At 50.7% G+C, this 20479-nt stretch overlaps 1 protein-coding gene and 1 long non-coding RNA gene across 10 annotated transcripts in view; one reads left to right on the top strand and one right to left on the bottom strand.

Moving 5' to 3' along the window:
- LOC122388830 (serine/threonine-protein phosphatase 4 regulatory subunit 4-like) overlaps positions 1 to 13445 on the bottom strand; it is a 98291-nt gene extending 84846 nt beyond the window's left edge. For 2 of the 9 annotated variants that reach the window (XM_043380265.1, XM_043380269.1), the window contains exons 1-4: positions 13277 to 13415; positions 12565 to 12691; positions 12046 to 12119; positions 225 to 370 (exon numbers count right to left, since the gene is read on the bottom strand). In XM_043380265.1, coding sequence (XP_043236200.1) covers positions 225 to 316 — 92 coding nt within the window. In that variant the 5' untranslated portion in view covers positions 317 to 370; positions 12046 to 12119; positions 12565 to 12691; positions 13277 to 13415. Of the gene's footprint in view, positions 1 to 224; positions 371 to 9533; positions 10115 to 12045; positions 12120 to 12564; positions 12692 to 13276 lie in introns of those variants that run through there. The other 7 variants (XM_043380264.1, XM_043380272.1, XM_043380267.1 and 4 more) reach the window with 5 other exon arrangements.
- Positions 13446 to 13592: 147 nt separating this feature from the next.
- LOC122388829 lies at positions 13593 to 15812 on the top strand. Its single transcript, XR_006257875.1, has 3 exons — positions 13593 to 13661; positions 14133 to 14258; positions 14710 to 15812. It is a non-coding gene; the product is annotated as an uncharacterized LOC122388829 (long non-coding RNA).
- The last annotated feature ends 4667 nt before the right edge of the window (positions 15813 to 20479 follow it).

The following is a 20479-nucleotide window of genomic DNA, read 5'->3' as shown; positions in this document are numbered from 1 at the left end:
CTTGACGAGCTGCGCGTTTTCGAACAAGTCTGCCGAGATTTGAGGCGTAAAAAGTAAATAAACATGTCACAACGCAGACAAGTACAAACGGACAGCTTTGAATCAATCTATCGTGAAAATGACAGATAACCAGCATAATTGCGATAGCCTGGCGATACTGCCCTACCCGCCTGTCAACAGCTTCCTGAATTCAAGGGTATTGCTCAGCTCGCCGATCTACTCACCCATCGGGCACGTCGCAGAGCGCCTCGCCCCCCTCAGCAGCCGGCAGTGACTGGCCGTCCAGGCCCACACGCAGCTGCAGCGGCAGCGGCATCTGGCGGAGCGACACTAGCGACACCTACACCGGTCGGCCGAGACCGACCGCCCCCTGAAAGCGAGACAACGCGGCGGTGAGGCGCGAGCGAGACTGGCAAGGCACTACGGCAATACACGGGCATACTAGCGGAACGAACAGGTCAATTTTACTACAGTTGGCACAAGGATGGAAACGTAGAAGGCAGAAATAAGCAGCATCACTGAAAACGAAGCGCACAGCTAGAAATAAAATAAGAAAAAAAAAACAGAAAGCGATAGAAGAAATACCCGGCTTTTATAGCAGCGAAAGGGGTAACATAAAATGTCAATACCCACTATTTACCACAGAATGCTACCAGTATTTTGAAGTGAATGAATAATATCAATGCGTTCAAAGGTGAGAAAAGGTAGCATTGTAGGTATGTACTACAAAGAGTTGGAAGAGCTGGAACTTGGAAGGGTTCGCCATTGGACAAAACAAATGAGAACTTAACCGACCTCAATAATATTGAAACCTGTCATGATGATGTGACAGTTAGCGATAGGTGTGTCGACACCAGCCATGGCACATACTAAGAACACGACAAAAATTTAGACGACATGACTCCTGAATATCAGCCCCGTGTACCAATGACGCTGGCATGGCACCGACATAACCCCGGTAATTAAAACGTGCCAACGACAAAACGGCCGCGGCAAAAGCCACGTCACGTCAAACGACACACGACGTGCCGTGGTTATACACAGTAGCTCTGTTCGCTGGAATAGCCGTGTGATTGCTACCGGTCCCCACTCGGTCCACCGACGCCGGCGGCAGGGCCGTAGGGGAGAGCGGAAGTCGTGACGCACGCTAAACACAGGACTGACGCTGCGGGCGGCCGCCACCCGGTACCGGGAAGACCGGTGACCTCGGCGGCTGAGACCGACACTGACCCGCCGCGGTCGGAACACTAACCACGCCAGAAATGGAGACCAGTATCGACAGATCTGACCTCAGAAGAAACATAAACACGAAATTGCAAGCACAGGCAGGCCTAGCTAGGAATCGTTTCCGTTCTTGACTGAGCCATCTCGACATACACATGTGCCTACCTCACTAAACATGAAACAATCACAATTCACATGCATGCAAATATTATCAAAAGTTGAAATTCCTCCTACCGACAGGTAGCGATGTGCAATCGACCGCTGTTTATCTTTTAGCCCACTGCTCTCTTCAACATCAAGCTCCAGCGCACCAACTGACACGGCTCCTGCCCTTTCCGACCTTCACCTCACGCTACGCTCTACATCCACCTCATCAACGGCACCCTGCTCTCTCCCAGCATCGAACCAACGCCACCAGTCGAGCGCGCCGCACGGCAGCACGAGCAACCGCAACATGAGCTTCTGCGGTACCCAGACGGCGCTACCACCCACACAGCCTCGCCTCCATGGAGTCTGGACAGGTAGACAGCTCGCTTTGATAGGCACGAGCCAGTCACAGTCACACACGGTGCCACGGACGGCATATGCATTGTAACCGCAGAACGTGTTCGGGCCCGGCGCGGTGCAGAAAACCGTCGCGCGGACGTGTCGGAATACGGTGCTCGGTCACGCTCCAGCACTTGGGTGGGCTGAGTGCCTGCCTGAGAGAGGGAGCTCTCAGGTGGGCAGAGTGAAGGGGCTGAGTGAGGGGCTCTCAGGTAGGGAGAGTAATGGGGGTTGTTTGGTGGGTGGGGAGATGGGGGTTCTGTGGAGGGTAGAGTGAGGGGTCCTATGGTGGGTAGAGTGATGGTGGTATGAGGTGGTCAGAGTGAGGGGGTTCTATGTGGTTGGTGGAGACGAGGTTATTTGGTCCACCGGGCAGAGTGAGGGAGCTCGGGTCAGTGGGTACGGTGGCGAGCTTTCAGCTCTCAGGCGGGCTGGGTGATTGGCCATGCGCCCGCAGGAGTAAGTAATTATGAAAAGCATGCCGTTGTAAACGGTAATTGCAACAACTACAAAAATACTTATGGAAACAGACTACCCTACTCCGTGGGCAGATCGCATCAAAGCTGGTTCCAAAATTACTTATTTCATGGTAAATGCTTTCTAAGACAGGACGCTCACACAACGCTCATTTTCGCCTCGGCCGTCTAGTTCCCATTGTTTCTCGCTCCATGAGCTCACACCAACGAAGGGCAGCGGACGGCATACGATGGACGGCTGTCGCCTGAGGCTGACGGGCGTGGTGGCAACCGCACCTCGCCAGGCGCACGAGGCGACACCGGAAGCCGTGCGCGTTCCGCGGCCGCCCGGCGTGCCGCCGCGACCGCAGGAGCCCACAGCTGGCGCCGAGTTGCGGCACGCCGCCGCAGTCAGCCGCGGCGCCCGGCCGTAGGCAGCCGCTCGTAATCCCGCAACTACGGCGATACGGCGCGGTTACGGAGCCGCCGCGCCACTCAGCGAGCCAAGAAAAACGGGCCACAGGTTGGGATGAAACGTCTTGTGTCACATCCATCACGGGATTGTTTTCGGCGGGCATTCTGACGGCGAAGTGGGGCCTGCAGTTGCCACCGGGTGCCAGATAGAGTGATGGTGGAAATCCCGTGCAGGATGTCCGTGCCCCAATAAGCCACTTTGGCACATAGCACAGACTTCAATACGCTCCATATCGCTGGATTACGGTATTTCGAAGCCTGACGCCACTGACTGAACTTTTTCAGGTCAACCCTATCAAAGGCAAGAAACCAGCCAAATCCAGGTTGTTCGAGCCGGAGACTGTCCATTGTTCAACGGCCAACAGCCCAAGGTCCTCACCCGCGTCCTCCAAGGACTGTCCGTCCACATGTCCTAACTCCTATCGACAGAGGATAGTCTGGCCCTGAAATCAGTTCCGTTGGAAACGAAGCCAACTCGACAAACCAACAAACTAAGCCAAGTTCCGTTGGAAACGAAGCCAACTCGACAAACCAACAAACTAAGCCATGGCGACTGGCAGGCAAAGCGAACTGACTGACCAGAACACGGGCATACGCACGTGTTCCTGTCGATTTCCGTCTAAAACCGTGTAACTGTCGGTAGCGTGAAGGAAACACGACTCTGCGCACTCGTCCGGACCATAATGAGGGTACCAGTCGTGTTCCAGCCTGAAGTTACTCGACAGCTGGCTCCAAGAAACATCACACACAACGGAACAGTAGTACACCCAGCGGTCATCTCACCCCTCCCCTTGGCTGACGCGTTCTTCTATATAGGGGAGAGTGGGGCAAAGCGGCCACCCGGGGCAAAGCGGCCATCCATCGTTTTAGCCCTCCACAGCTGGCGTCAGTTCCAATTTATGATTTCCAATTATACTTCTCTTTGCGGTCGTTCGAATGAGCCAGACCGGGGTTTCAGGCCCATCGCCATTGTTCTGCGAAACACGGAAAAGCATTTCTTGCCAGGTTACCAATTATGTTTACAATTTTTAAATGTTGTTTTATTCCATAACCGTTTGGAATTTTTATAAGCGTTTTTGTCCATGCATTGCGTGGTTATCGTACATGCCTTCTACCAATTTTGATGCTTTTTACCCCACTAATAGCTGAGCTGGAATATTTTTGTCTCGGACGGTATGCGCGGGGCAAAGCGGCCGGGGCAAAGTGGCCAGCCCCCAATTGGCCATAAGTTGTTTCCATCTGGATAAAAACATTATTTATATTCAAATGTGTCGTCATGCATTCATTTTGGCCACTTTTCGGTTACATGAGTTACCAAATTATGCAATTAAATGTTTTTCCAAGAAAATTCTTTCTTTGTTTAGCAATAGGTGGGAAGATAACAAAGTAAACATCCATCTTCCCTTAAACCTTGTCACCATCAAATACCCTAGTCGTGCATGAGGCAACTATTCTGTTTCTCATATCGGGACTTGAGAAGTCGCCAGTGGCCGCTTTGCCTCAGGGATGGGGCAAAGTGGCCAATATGCTATAGGTTTAAATTTTTGTCAATATCTCCCATATGTGAACGCCTTTGGAAATGAAACGCAGTTGGAATAAAAGACAATTTAATAGGGATCACATTGGTATAGAAAGAATCTTTCCAACTTTAAAAATCAAGCGTCGGCATCGTTAGAAACGTTAGGGTGGCCGCTTTGCCCCACTCTCCCCTACTTTGGCTGACACCTCAGTCCTGTAGCTCGCGGAACCCGTCACTCAGCGGCCCGCCCGCACGGACCGCCCCCTGGGCACGGCCCATGACACATCGGCAGTGGCGTGTTTCGGCCTGACACGCCGCCCAACGTCAATGTTTACCTCACCGGTTGATGAAAGAAGGCCGCACCACCGTCGGCCAGAGCCGCTAGACTACGCCGTGGGTGTTAGTATGCGTGACGTGGGGCGGGGGAGAGGGCGGGGAGGGGGAGGGGGCATCGGACGGGGGACGGGGAACGGGGACGGTTGGGCGCAAAGTGACCTCGCAGTCGGCGCGCCCCTAACCCCCAACAAACAAACAAGGGGACAGAGACGGTAGCGGGGACGGGGACGATAGCTGGGGGGGGGGGGGAGGGTGGCAGGAGGGACGAGTAGCGTGGTGGGCACTGGGGGCGGGATGCTGAAGGTTGACAGCACATCGCCAGTCTGATTCAGATCCTGACAGGCGGGAACTGCAGTGGCACCATACCGTTGAGTTGAGTCGACGAACAATCGCTGCGATAGGCCCGGCCGTCCGTTTCAGGCGCACCACACAACACCCACACACCATGCTAGAGAACCACCTGCACACCCGCGTCAGGAACTGCTGAATGGAGGCAGCTGAGTCACGGACTGGGCCCGGGTCTCCTCCATTCCAGAGCGTCGGCAGAGGCGGAGGAAATCTTCGGACGGCGTCGTCCAACGATGTCAACGCTCTGCCACATTTGTTCGTGACGTCATGGGCGTGACGTCATGGGCATCGATTGCCTTCGCTGGACTACAGGGTCAGGACCATCTTCCCCGGCGGGGAGAGAGACAGAAAGAGAGAGAGAGAGAGAGAGAGAGAGAGAGAGGGAGGGAGGGAGAGGGGGAGAGGGGAGAGGGGAGAGGGGAGAGGGGAGAGGGGAGAGGTGAGAGAGGGAGAGGGAGAGAGGAGAGAAGAGAGGAGAGTGAAAGAGAAAGAGAGAGAGAGATAGAAGAGAGAGATAGAAGAGAGAGAGAGAGAGAGAGAGAGAGAGAGAGAGAGAGAGAGAGAGAGAGAGAGAGAGAGAGAGAGAGAGAGAGAGAGAGAGAGAGAGAGAGAGAGAGAGAGAGAGAGAGAGAGAGAGAGATAGGGAGGAGACAGACGGGGAAAAGGAAGAAGAGTAGAGAGGAAGAGAGAGGAGAGAGCAGGGCTCATGAGAATGGAAATCACAATAGGCGACAGCATAAAAGCACATCAAAGGCTAAACCCACAAGTAGATTTTCCGGAAACGGTGGGAATGCGAGGAGAGGGAGGGAAAATAAAAAGGAGGGAAGATAAATAGGAAAGAATGAGGATAGATGGGACGGTTGGGTGAATGGCCCTTACGAGTGAATGGCCCTGCGCCGCCTCGAGGATCCTATCCAATAGCCGCGGTCGTGGTGAGAGCCGGGCCATGTCGACTGTCTCATCTCGGAGTGTTTCCTCCCACACCGCCGCCGCCCCCGCTCTCGACAGAGCATCGGTGACGCACGCCCGACGGTGACGTCACCGATCGATGACGCCGGGACGTCATCGGCCGACGAGAGAGGACGGGAGGGCGGGTGAGTCAGCGGAGGATAGCGGGCCGGGAGGGTTAGCGAGCGATGGGATGGGCAGTGGGCGTGACGGGTCTCTGTCAAGTGTCAGAACAATAGCCCGGAGTGGCATGGGATGGGCAGTGACGGGTCTCTGTCAGAACAATGATCAGACAGTTACTGTGGCAGAACAATGATCAGTGGCAAGGTCGCCCGGTCACGGCATGTCTGTTATGGTCTACCCGATCGGGGCATGTCTACCCGGTCGGGACATGTCTGTTATGGTCTACCCGATCGGGGCATGTCTACCCGGTCGGGGCATGTCTACTCCGTCGCTACCCGGTCAGGGCATGTTACCCGGTCAGGGCGGTCTAGTTGAGCGTTGACAAACAATGGCAAAAAATAACAATGGTAACTGTAGATAAGCCGGTATTATTGCTACGGAAATGAATGATGAGCTTTAAAAATAAACGGCACGCTTTGATGTTCCTTGGCCGACTTTGTGGCACATGAAACATGCGCCGTGTGCAAATACGATGAAAGTACACCGGCTTGGTATTAATATTTCACTTTCACATCCGCCCTTACTACATGCATCACCATTGCGGAATAAAAACAGAACTGGCGACTCTGTCCTGCCTTGTCGGCGGCCCGACCCCAAGAACGATGTCTTTTCATTCGTGTACCGTTCCCATCGCCTTCTGAAGAGATAAACGATCAGCAACGAGCTAAATACGGATCTATTCATCAGGGAGATAAATATGTAACCGCTGCGATGGAAGTCTCAACATAACAGGCAAGCGGCTCGGCGGTGAGCATCCGATGCGAAGTCATAAAACCGACTACGGACGCCATCAATGGATATCTTGAGGTAGCAATCACCATACACCTCGGCACAGAGCCATTCACAAAAAGCATCAAAATCTACGTAGACGTCAGAGAAAACTTGAATCATAACGGCGAACCTTCTTATCTTGCGTACATACACACCTCCCTCTCCATCCAAGCCTGCGCCGCTATGCCAAATATAACCAGCAATCAGCCATCTCCCTAGCCAGTCACAAGGAGCCCACGACGCTCGCTCCCCGTCCCTGGAGACAGTGCGATGCTCTCTCCGACACGAGGACAGAAATACTCCACGGGACGTCGGCATCAGCGTCGGGAATGGGGCGGGTTGGGCGGGGACGTCGGCGGCGACAGGGTCGACGGAGACGTGGGCGGCGGCGGGGGCGGGGGCGGGGGCGGCACGCGTGGCACGACAGATGCGAGCTAATGGCCGACAGGTTAGAGAGGTCAGGCATGATAGGTACGCCAGACGCGGGACAGGTCAGTTATGGCACAAATTGGCAGTGAGACAAGATGTTCGCCGAACATGACTCAGAATATTGAGTCAGACCCAAGAAGTTAGATTCGGTGCGCGACCGTGAAGCAAAAGTGAGCTACAGTGGGCCCAACGGCGAGCAATGAGGCCATAACTATTGGCAATGTCAGAGCTAACTCATACAGCTCCAGGCCTCAGGTGCAGCCTAGGGCTGGTGAGAAACGACCAGAGTGCCGGCAGCGATGCCGGGCCGGATATGAAGGTTCCGAGCAGTCGCCGTAAACCAGCAGCCAGTTAGGAAAGTGGCGTGAGAAGAGACAGGCGAAAGTGGATGATGGAGTGCGCCCCACCAGCCATGCAGAGACGTTGCGATATGTAAATGGGCTGTTGGTGAAGCTTCCTGGGTAAAAGTGCGAACGTTGCTTCTGGCATCAGCCACAACTGTCACTGTCACCGCTGTTGGTGTCATCATCGCCATCGCGCCGCTGCCATCACAGTCATCGTCACTGTCACTAAACTCCACCCCCTCTACCCTCCCCATGACGGCACACATAACCATACCGCGAACAGAGGACACCGCCGTCCGCCGGCCGGTCATAGCGGAAGCCGTAAACGAGCCAACATGGGCAGCGATCTGTAACGGTTAGCCAGGAACGGCCTCACTCGGCTCTGGAAACGGTCCAGCTGGCCCACCGTGGGGCCACACTGGAGTGTGAATGCTCAGAGGAGCAACAAACTCAGCCAAACATTGAGTAACGAGTAGGAGTCTGGCAGCCACAGCCGACGAAAAGAATGGTTAACTCGTGAATGACGAGGCACCAGGAACTGTTGATGCTGGCGACGCCCACAGCATGCGCAACAAAGAACAAACACGTGACTGTGAGCAACGACAGCAGGATCGTCTGTCATTAAAGGCACGGTGTTGCATCGTCTCAGGAGGGCGCCTCTACCAACCTTCACCGGACGTCACGCTGGCACGCCGCACCCCACCCCACCCCTTCTGGCAGCCACCCGGCGACCGTGACCCGCTATTTCAGAGGGGACCCTGACCCGCTCTTACACAGGGGAGAGATACAGACAATGCCCGCCAGCGTCGGTCGCGCGCAATAAGGAACAGGCGAGGGCAGGAGCACAACAAAGGCGCCGCACAGCTCGTCTGTTTTTGTGTCTCTCATTATAAGACTGCCGTGTTTCTGTGGTGTTTCGCAACATGCAACGGATATTGGATAAAGATGGCGGAGGTGAATGTCCTGACTCAGTGAACCGTCAGCTGCAAAGAGAAGAAAACAATCAATTCAATCGCCGAAAGACAGCCAGCGAGCTTGGAGCCACCTCTCAACATAACTACAACTTCACAACCACCACAGACGCCAACTGATATTCCCTTGTTCGTATAAGCATCCCGGAGCACCGAGCGCTCGACACAAGTGCATAGAGTCCAATGATATTCAACGCGGTACGACTGTTGTCAATCCGATGGCCTTGTCTAGAGGCCTGTAGAGGTGTACCCCAGCCTTGTATGGGACTGGTACGAATAATAGATCACCAGTGTGACGTCGGTATGGTCACAGAGTCCACCGGTTAGCCGGGGCTAGAGAGGCACAGACCATATCGGGATCGAAACGGCGGGACCCGGGACAGGCCGTAAATGGAGAGCCTTCGGTCGTCTGTTCCGAAGGGCAATCCTAAGCTGTGGTGCAGAGCGTGGCTGTTTCAAATCGCCAGATAAAACGTTGCACAGTGCCAAGCCGCTTGACGTGTGTCAAAGCCGCTTGACGTGCTGCTGATGTTTCTATCACTTGTAGAGGCTTAATTTCTGCGTAAATGTGCTAGCCCTGTTATGAAATGAGATTTAAATATCTCCGAACCTCGCATACCGGGAAAATGTTTCATACAGCAAGGACATTCATTGCTCACATGCATTGCATTTGCATAACGTTTTGGCCCCATGTTTGAAAAATGAGCTTTGTACCAACTACCAAGCCTGTTGAACGTTCAAAAACACCGCGTCCGATGAAAACTGAGTCCTGTATGGGAGCACCTTATAGCAAAGTTCAGCGCGAGCATAAACAAACGAGAACCGCCAGCAGTCTGGATCATTGTGCAACATAGGCAGAACTCCTGGAAGTCACATATCACTGGCACCCCTCCACCCGCGATATCCATCGCCTCAGATCTCGTGTCGAATCCACTCACCACCCAGCTCGTATTTCAAGCCTAACGAATTACCCCGGGTACTGCACCTGTCTCGGTTCAACAGACGACAGACGGCCAACGCAACTGACGCTGGCGGTCTGGAAGGACGGCCTAGTCAACTGACGGCCGTGTGCCGATCTGACGTAAGCTGATGGATTGCTGACAGGCGGTCGGTTCGAAAAGCCAGGCGGACGCAACGGCAACCTTACGAAACACGATGAGAGCCGCGATTTCGGGCAGCGTAACGTAGCGGTCCTTCCTCGCTGAGCTTTGCGAGTCTCACGCTATGTTTCAAGCAGTCTTTCTGCACTGTCGTCTCAGCGCCGTCTCTCGCTGCCTCAACGTCCTCCAAATGCCGTCTCAACACGATTCACTGCTGTCTGTTCGCGCTCGTTTCACTCCATCACTCGTCCCTCGCTCATCGTCAACGGAATTGGTCCGCCCACGCTCCTCACTGCCTCACACCATCAGCAATGCGACTGTTCCAACCGTACCGATCTCACACCGGTATCTCACCTCACGCCTTTCTCACCCAGCCTCGCACGTGCCGCTCGGTCCCTCTCCTAGCGCGAACGGTACTCGACTGCCGCGGACTCCACGCCTGCGCGGCGTACCCTCACTGGTGAATGATTACGGGCCGCCCGAGCCGCCGCCGCCGCCACCACTACCCCGCCCCCGCCCCCGGCCGCCCGCCGCCCGCCAGGGCAGAGCGAGAAACACGGCGTCCGAGAGGAGAGCAGAGGGGAGGGAGAGCAGGGGAGGGTGTGGTGGCCGTGAGCTGGGGCCCGGAGCGGGGGCGGGGGAGGGCTGACGTGCTGATGGACGGCACGGGTGGCGCACGAGGGTGAGGGAGGGGAGCGCAGGTAGAGAGGGGCGGGCAGCAGACGGCGCGGGCTGCGGATCGACTGGACGTTCGGCACGCGCCGCGCGGGCGGCAGATGGATGTGAGGGGAGAGAGTGGAGGGAGAGGCAGCATCGGCGGGAAAACGGATCAGAGCCGATGCAGCGACCAGCCAGGTGACAGTAGAAACGAGGTTTGACACGGGGAGAAGCCGTAAGAACGGGCTGGTACGGAGAGAACTGAGAAACACAATGTTGGCAAAACCAATGTCATATGAGCGAGCTAGGAAAGGAAAGGAAATAGTTATATTGTAGGAAAACGTTTCCACAAAACGGTTATTTGAAGTTATTTTCCTCTGGAGGCTAAACCGTTATAGGTAATTCATAACCATCACCTTATCAGGCTAGTTGTCCAAAAATGTGAGCAGTCAGACTTGTGACGAGTTAACCCTTGATGACCTCTGATGACCTGAATAGCGTGAGTCAGGTCAGGTTATATCCTTGCATGAGAAGAGACAAACTCGCGGAATTATTGATAAACACCTAAGGGACTCATCTGGGAATCAGATTCATCACTCCATAAACATTAGAAGGCATCGCAAATTAGCTCCGAAGCTACACACACGGTATGTGCAATACGCAAATGCATTGTTCAAAGTGCGCCTTATGTTCACTGTGTTCAACCACTTCCATTCATGTATCCGGTAGGGAGCGCAGATCAGATGTGTGACATTCTGACCCTGTAGTCTCTGAGGCGATGTTCAGAAACCACTCCAGTACTTTTTTACCAACTGAAAGGAAACTAGGATCTGAGATATAACCGCAGGTTGTTTGAAATAGACAAACACTATTCCTTAGTACCGCAGACATTGCCGGGGAATCATTGCCAAACGAAGTTCGGACTCATCAGACAACAGGACTCAGATCCACACACGGGGACTCACTAGCGTACGTAGCCGGACTGACGTGATATATCTGAGGCCAGTTTTACCGACAGGAAAAATCAAGCTGAGGTTATGCTTAGCCTAAAGTCGCCCACAGATCACCAGCCACGCTAAAAATAAAAATAAAAACGCTGATGTGATTACTTATCAGTTTGGCTGGCTATTATTTTTCATACCAGCGATTAATTTTTGGCGTGTTTGGTAAAGCTTGTGGCCTATGGATGACTCCCAAGAACAAAATAACCGCAGCCGGCGATTTTTCTGCTGCTAAAACTGGCCTCAAAGAAACCAAAGACTGGAGCTGGAACTAGCCTGGCACTAGAACTAGTTGATTTGGCAAACAGCTATGGTCATGCATGATCGCTGTGAACAGATTTGAAGTTCACCAAGATCACATCTGGCACTCGTCATTACAGGGCTGCGGAGTCGGAGTCGGAGTCATTGTCGGCCGGAGTCAACAGTTCTGACCGGAGCCGCAGTCGGATTCAGAGTCGATTTGGAAGCCAGAGCCGAGGTCAGAGTCGGAGTCACCGAAAATCTATCGACTCCGTGCAGACTTGACTTGGCTGCGGGGTCGGAGTCGGAGTTGGAGTCGGAGTTGGAGTCGGTGTCGGAGTCGACGTCCTGCCCGGAGGCGGAGTCGGATCTGGTTTTTGGAAGTCGGAGCCGGAGCTGGAGTCGGAGTCGGAGTCACCGAAAATCCATCGACTCCGCAGCCCTACTCGCCAACCACCAAGATGCACTAAGCCAGGGAAAGTATGTCCACGTGACTCACCTGAGCATGTAGATGGCCAGAGGGACGCCGCTCAGTGACTCGTCCACCACGGCCCGGCTGGGACCCGCACCCACCTGACAAAAGGAATGCCAGGCGGATTAAAGGTGAACACGCCCAGCTCTTTGTATGTTCCACAACTAGAAAAAGGGAGCATATTAGAATGCCTACATCACAGAGTGAAAGGCATATTCATTGCACATTGCACAATGCACATTATAACCTATCTGATCAAAAGTGAGTTGTTGGCAAAGACTGAGAATGTGAATGGATGACTGTGAAGAATGATGTGAATGTGAAGAAAAACTCATAGGATTGTTTTTTTTTTTTGCAAGGTTCAAGACAAAACAAAAAGATATATAGAAATTCACAACAAAGTCATAATCAAAAAGTTGCATAAGAAACCAGACAGGCAGCATGATTGAAAATTTGACAATTAGGTACCTATTAAAAGATTTATCATAAAAATAGCACTGTCATAAAAATGTTTAGATGTCTTTCCATTCAAATAAAAATTAGTACCATGTGGTCCATAAGTCCAGGAGCCCTTTCAAATTCATATTCATCCAGGTCAAGGTTGTAGTGAAAATCCATGAAGGGTTCAGGATCCAGTCAAGGTAAAAGGTGAGGTAGAAGCCAGCCCACTGTACTGCAAATGAAGGAGATGCACAATGAACGGTCAGCATTGTTATGACACTGTGCACACTGCACCAACGGTCCAGGGTAGGTACAAGATGGATACACCTTTGCCCTTATGCTAAAATATCAAGCAGTATAAACACTGATATAAAAAACATTAAAATAATGATAAAAGCACAACTGTAATCAGCTAGGAAGTTCATTGCACAAAGACTCAAGGTCGAAACTAGCCATGATTCTATGACAATCCAGACTCCAGAGCTGGCTTACTACTTTTCACGCAAGGCACACTAATGTTCCAATGTGCCAGTTGTACTAACCTCTTCTTAATGTGCTGCCAATGTCTGTGCTTACTTAAATCAAGATAGGTAGGTACTTATTGTACGTTGTCTGTACTTAAAACGTGAATGACCTGTACAACGAATAGATGTATAATACTTATGATGTATAATGTATGTATAATGCCTACGATATAATAAAATATCTAAGAGTAAGACGATACCCTGAGGGTAACTGACTAGCTAGGAAGTGATTTTTATTAATCCATGGCCCGAAACTGACGGCTGACCTCGATGAACAATTACTACAGTCTCACCTAACTTCAACTTCAGGCCAGCGACTTCTCAGGGGATTGTGTTCACCTCACCCTGCATGGCAAATCAATCAATTTTAATAATTTCATAAGCAGGGAGTCATTACCGAAGCGCAAAGCGGACCAAAGAGCAGACGACTACAACTGGCCTTGACTACAACAGGACACGCCTAAGAGCTGGACTTTTTGATGACGTCTTCGGGTGACGTCATGTCGTGTGTGACGTTTCGTGAGCAGGTAAGGAAAAGTCACCACCGCTGGCGAACATTTAGTGCGGTAAATGGCAAACACAAATGCTGCGCAGAAAAAACAAATGTGTAACTTCAGACAACATTCGTTCGGACGACAATGTGATGTCAAGGCGAATCAAGAAGTTCTTCATGCGATTGTTAGTTATCTGTCGTGCTAACTTATTAGCAGTTGAGTTGTGAAATGTATTATCAAAATCAATGTTTATTGAACGCAGATTCAGTTTATTTTCAGATGTACCTAGGTACCCTTACACTTCACTCATCTCAAGCTGTTCAAACACCCTTGACAAAGTCGATTAAGATGAAACGTTGGGTATAATTTATACTGTGTTTTCTCTGCATTATTAACATATTCATCATATATACAATATAAGGGCCACATGCTTTTTACAGGGAGACATGTCAGACAGCCCAGTAGGATGAGGCTTCGTCAAGCGTCATTTTTAGCAAAGCTTTTCTTGCTTAAAATCCAGTCTGCAAAACATGGCAGGGCTTACACTTTGGCTTACACTTGACTCCCAGCTGTTTTGTCTTTGCTATGCGATGTTAAACATATAAAACATCTTACTATTCATGTATGCGCCATGACTCATGTAATCTTTTCACAGCCAACACGCTCCTAATGTACTGGGAATGTGGGGAGTGCAGCAGCATCAGTGCAGCACCAATGGTCAGATGCGAAGGCTGTGATAAATGGTACCACTTCCGTTGCGCGGGACTGTCTAAGGAGCCAGGTAAGCGCAAATGTTTTCTGTCTCAGTCTTTTTGTTGCAGCTATAGTGATCAATGAAATATTTTCTGCACTGTTCAGCCAAACATGTATTTCAAACAATCTGCTTCCCAACCAAGGGCGTCGCCACAGGGGGGGGGACGGAGGGGATCTCGTCCCTCCACTTTTTAAAATTTTTAACATTACGCCTATGGCGTTGCATGGAAAGAATCAACTTGAAATGGTCCGAGCCCCTCCAAAATGGTCAATGTCCCCTCCAGTCGTCGCACCGTGGCGTCGCCCCTGTTTCCAACTACACAGATTTAGTCAAACAATGTGCCAATATGGAATTTTCAGGTTCAGTTGAATGAAATAGGAACAATGATAATTGTAGATTACGTATACCTGCAAGAGAGGAAAACAGAATACATTGTATTGCTTGTCCTTCACCGATACTGTTATTTTTCCATTTCTAGAAACACCGACATGGCGATGCAGGTGGTACTGCCTGGTGAGGCCGCGGTCTCCGGAATCGCCTGCAGACGAAGTCACCTGGCGTCCATCTGCACATCACTTGCAGAAGTGAGGCCTGCTGACAGCGTCTGGCAGTGTCGGCAACGTGCCAGACAGCTATCTGGAGTCCTGCTCACCGCAGGTCGCCGACAGGAGGGGCGACGCATCGTCTCCGAGGTCGCCTCAGCATCAGTGAGACCCCACTGGCCGTCTTCTTAGGCTTCAACTAGATTGCGAACAACCTATGCTGAGACAACGCCCATGACGTGTGATCCGGTACCGCTACCGCACTGCGTGCCTGTGCCCGCCGTGAGCCGCTAGTGCATGGGTTCGACCATGAGAATGTGTGTTTATGTTGCTTTTACTATTGTTTATACGTTGAAGTGACGAATTGTTTATTTTTCGCAAGCCTCCGCTGTCCGGTTGCCTGCAGCTCCATGCAACGTCAGCTGTACTGTTGTTTTAATGTTGTCTCTCCGCTCAGCTGTACTGTTGCCTCTCCGCTCATAACAACCTATGCTGAGACAACGCCCATGACGTGTGATCCGGTACCGCTACCGCACTGCGTGCCTGTACCCGTCGCAAGCCTCCGCTGTCCGGTTGCCTGCAGCTCCATGCAACGCCAGCTGTACTGTTGTTTTAATGTTGTCTCTCCGCTCAGCTGTACTGTTGCCTCTCCGCTCATAACAACCTATGCTGAGACAACGCCCATGACGTGTGATCCGGTACCGCTACCACACTGCGTGCCTGTGCCCGCCGTGAGCCGCTAGTGCATGGGTACGACCATGAGAATATGTGTTTATGTTGCTTTTTATACTATTGTTTATACGTTGAAGTGACGAATTGTTTATTTTTCGCAAGCCTCCGCTGTCCGGTTGCCTGCAGCTCCATGCAACGCCAGCTGTACTGTTGTTTTAATGTTGTCTCTCCGCTCAGCTGTACTGTTGCCTCTCCGCTCATATATGACACCCTCTATATGAATGGCACTACTGATTGTCACACCCACTGTCCGTATTGTCCGTAGTGGTGTCTACGCCCATGTTAATACAGCGTGCAGAATCCAGATTCTATTGAGGAGAGTTGAGCCAAGTCACCATAGGCTCGGGAAGAGAGCAACGTGGAGGCCCACTGCCCCTTCCCCGGCCCCCACTGGGGGCGCCAGCCACTCCAACTTTTGACTGGATGTCAAGAGCGTCGCCACGAGGGGAACGAGTCGCCGGCCAGCCAAGGTAGCCAACGGCGTGTGAAGGTTGCCTGACCTCGAGGAAACTGAGATGGCACCAACGGAGGTTTTGTTAAGTAGGCGACCAAAATTCGAGCGGCAGCAACCTGGGCACCTTCACAGGGAATATGACCGGGGGAATATGACCCAATATCCCCCGTAAATATGTGCCTCGGAAGGGAGACCCAACCATAAAACTCGCCGTATCTTATCCACTATTTTTCGAACAGGTCCATAGATTTCCGTCCTCAAAAGTGCGGGGATATTCCCCAGTGTTTGAGTTGGATGGGACTATCGTGGCGTTTACACCGACAGGAGATTCCCATTGCCGGCTGTGGGAAATTTGGATATCAATGGAATCAAAATCTTATCGATCGATGAAGAACTAAATTACCCCGACCCGGAGAGCGTCTTTGGAATCAAAGCAGTAGCACATGACGCAAGACTTCAGGCAAATGAATCCTTCTCGTCTGAAATAAAACATTTGTGTATTGATAAGCACGTTTTATAAGCAATGGTAGCAAGATTCTTCATGTATTTGGTTTTAGTGATAATTTAGTAGCAGATACTTACCGTCGCATTTCGTTTTTTTAATTAATAATTTATATTGTCAGAACTAGCAACATATCTCTTCACTCAACAATAATTACAAAAATGAAAAAGAAATGATAAATTGCTCATATTTTGGTGAAACTAAAAATTAATTCAGCACATATTTTTTTTACAGCGTTGAAGTCCAGCTCCAAAGGACAGCTGACGATCGTAGCCGAGCAGGCTGTTTGGTACTTCTTCACTACTTCTTAGAAGTACCCGTTAGTACCGATCATGTCTCACATAATAAGCTATTGGAACAAAAATATCCATATTCTCCAAATTATTCTCCTTTCACACTTTAAATAAATACTTTTGAAATGCATTTACCAATTAATTTCACAAAAACGGCTTAAAATTTTACAACGTCAAAATACTTATTCCAATTTCCACCATGAAACCACCACTATATTACTTGCTTACAGAACCGTGCGCACAGTGCGCGCAGTTTTATCGTGACGTCAGAGGGTGCTTCCTCAGTGGCGCCCCCTGGCGGGGAACGCGTGCAAAAAGTCCAGCTCTTAGGCATGTCCACTACAACACACCAACACACAGCACGGCGGCAACACACAAGAAATGTTGTGTTTGTTTTTATCCGGTCAAAGCAGGGGTGGTATATTTTATTTGATGTCATGAGTTTTGACAAATTATCATCCTGTAAAGGAAGTCAAACTGAAGCACATGCCCTAAATTCATCATGTTTCAGTATAATATTTAAAAACATCATATAAAGTCAAAAATAGCATAGAGAAAAGAGAATTTGAAAAAAAAAACAAGAATATACAGCATATTGTAAGAGAGATTTTGTGACATAATATCTTTACGCATGAGAAGTCACTTCACCTTTTTTTACTGAGCTGTTAACCTAAATGTGGTATGAGCTGAAAGTTTGCAATTCTTTTTCTTATGACGTCATTTAGAGGAAAGATCAAAAAGCGAGCCAATCAAAGGGTAGATTTTGCTGAAGTAGCTTTTTGATTTGCAAAAAACTATGACGTCAAAAACAGCTTTAACGTTGCTGCGAATATTGAGAAAAGGAAGGCGAATGACTTTGTGCGTTTTCGGCGCGTGTGTCGGCTCTCTCTATCGTCTGGATAAAAATAGGCCCCGCCCATCCCAATCAGCTGCTGCATGACGAGTTGATGACGACAACCACTGCTTACCAGCAACCAATCTAGGGATAGCGTACGTGACAGTAATGGTGCAGCGGTTGCAAAATATTTCATTGTTATTCAAACGGTTTTTGCTTTTAGGGCCTTGTTGTTTGATTGTATTGAGATATGTGATTAGATGAGGTGTTGATGAAGGCAGGTATTTTTTAAAAATATTTTTTTTTGACAATATTTTGCCCTTGTTCTACTTAATAGCTGAACCCGGGACCACCTGAAGTCTAAACCTTTTTTTTATATAACACGTCAATGCTGATGCTGTCTTGAAATGTGAAATTTAGACAATGGTAATAGGAATAATGAATAGCAATTTCACCAACAACTTGTTAATCTCTAGGAAGTGCAATTAAAATTAAAATCACTGTTTGCCACACTGCTCCGATCCTGGTCATGCAACCAGCGTTCATGGGTGGTGTTTCACGGCAGAGCACTGCAGTGCGCTGCGTGTGTCAGAGCATTGGGTTTCCATGGCAGTGTCAACAAACTTCACTGTGACGCTAAGCTATGACAGCATCCCAGAACGCTAGCACGCTGCGGTACCAGCACCAGCGTCCAGCAGCATGCTAGCAGTATTTGAACTCAAACCTCTGTTCTTGGTACGGTTTTTCAGAACCTCTCACTCTGTTCCAAACACGATTCATCATAAACTAAGAGATCACATGCAGCGTCATTTGAGTGATGCTATGGTATGCCGTAGCTACCAGTGCACACAGTGTCTGGATGGTGAAAACAGGGCCATTATTAATCACATTTGCTTTGCTTTGTTTCAGCAGAAACCTGTCTGCACATGGGAGGAGTGCAACAAAAACCCATCAAGTTCATGCATGGCAGTGGATCTCAACAGGAGAAAACCAGAAAGAACATGGATGCTTGTAGATTGCAGTTGTACACTGCTGTTATCACCTGATGTGCGTGGCTGGCATTGCTCCTGGCAAGAACCACCTGCAAGTGATGAGATGGTGCCTCAGTCGTTGAGTGTGCTGCAGTGTGAGAGGCGCCCTGATCTCTACACTTTGTGATGGGTTTCCATTGGAGGTTCAACTGAGAAGTGAGAACTGACTGTGACCATGCTCGAGCATGCCAGTGGATCTTTACATGCTTAGGGCAGCTTTTGAACAGATGCTGACCATGGCATGTCCCATCCAGTTATCACGTGCACAGAATGGTGGGGGGAGGGCAACTCTGGGCTCTTGAGTCAGCCCTACTGCACAGGGGGTACAGATGGCCGCTTACGTTTGGTGTGTCCTGCACTGCATTATCAAGCCCAGTCTGCTGCCACAGGCAATGGGTCGGGCTGCACTATATTAAAGGCAGACTATCTTGCAAAGGAGGCTGGCATCCTCTCCCATAATGACACACCAATTGACAATCATCGCTGCGATGATCACGAGGGTGTCCGCTTATCTAACATGGTGAGGTGGAGAGCCAGCTCAAGCTGGCCTGAGGCCGAGGGATGGTTTTACTTCATCTGAGGCCCCCTTTCCCCGCCTGCCAGGTCCGGTCAAACGACCGCTTCACAGTGAACGACTTGCAGTGGATGCCGTCCCACAGCGCAACGAGCGCGCCGACCAGAGGCGGCGGCCAAGAGGCGGCCGCGCTCCCCCAGTCGACGGTCCGGTGGACGTCGGCAACGCCCACCGTGCGACCATCAGATCGGCTCGCGACCGCGCCGTCGCCGACTGACCGCATGACTGGTATCTGTTCTTGATGTGGGACCGACTGCCACCGCCGGTCGCGGAAGGGCATCGCTCATTGGCCATCGACGTCCACCAGCTTCGCGTGGGTCACTGTTCGGGTTGCCACCAATACACCGAATCGGATGGAACCCTGTCGGCGAATGCCGGCGGTGCCCCGACATCGACTGCGCGGCGGCCAGTGCATCGCGTGCCGGGAGGAGGCTGGCACCCCCGATCGGTCATTGGTCACAAACCGTGTCCCAGCTCATGACTGCATCCAGCGCAGCTCTGTGAGATGTTCTGCTGCAGTCTGCCGCGTGTGTTGAAAGAAGAATGAACATGAGAAAACCTCAAAACTTTATGCCTCGTCCCGTCTCGTATTTGACCAGTATTGGAATAAGTTTGGATTTTGAGAATTTGTGTCCCTGTGCTTGTGCCTGTGTGGAAAGGCATGCTTTACGGTGTACCATCTCAATTTGTGCGGCTGCTGACAGGCCACCTGGGTGCCAACGTATGTGCGAATCCGCGAATACGTTGTGTTTCGTCAGTCGGTATCGTTCTGAAAATATTGACTGCAATAGGCTATATAGCGTATGACGGTTCAGCCCAGCAGTAATAACTGACCATTGATTGGGCGAATTTTGTGTGGTGGTTCGCTAATACATAACCTAAAGAGTGTTTTGCCGGAATCGTTTAGTAGCAGAACTGACCGGAATATAAGCAGAATGCAACGGTTTGAATCGTTAATTTGTTGAAACGATTGTTCTCTGAGACCACTGTGTAACTTTTGACCTGAGAATCACCAATTATAACGACAATGGTGGAAGCAGTAGGCACTAGGTAGAGTGTAGGCAGCACTATATAGTTGGCACACTTACGCAAGCACACGACTTACGCAGTGGACATCTGCATCATGCATGTTAAGGTTTACTGGGAAGAGTGAGAAATTAGTCAGAATATAAATGACTAAGGAAAATAGGCGATATTTCCAATTGAGCTGGGGCGGAGAGGGGGAGGGGACGTATGGTCATCTATGCCAATAATTCATTCTCGTTATGCAGCTGTGTAAAGGGCG

The sequence above is a fragment of the Amphibalanus amphitrite genome, unplaced genomic scaffold (assembly GCF_019059575.1).
Source record: "Amphibalanus amphitrite isolate SeventyFive unplaced genomic scaffold, NRLGWU_Aamphi_draft 000336F_arrow, whole genome shotgun sequence".
In the NCBI taxonomy this organism is placed as follows: Eukaryota; Metazoa; Arthropoda; class Thecostraca; order Balanomorpha; family Balanidae; genus Amphibalanus; species Amphibalanus amphitrite.
Note: the sequence above shows the minus strand (reverse complement) of the source record. Positions and strands in the feature narration are given on the sequence as shown.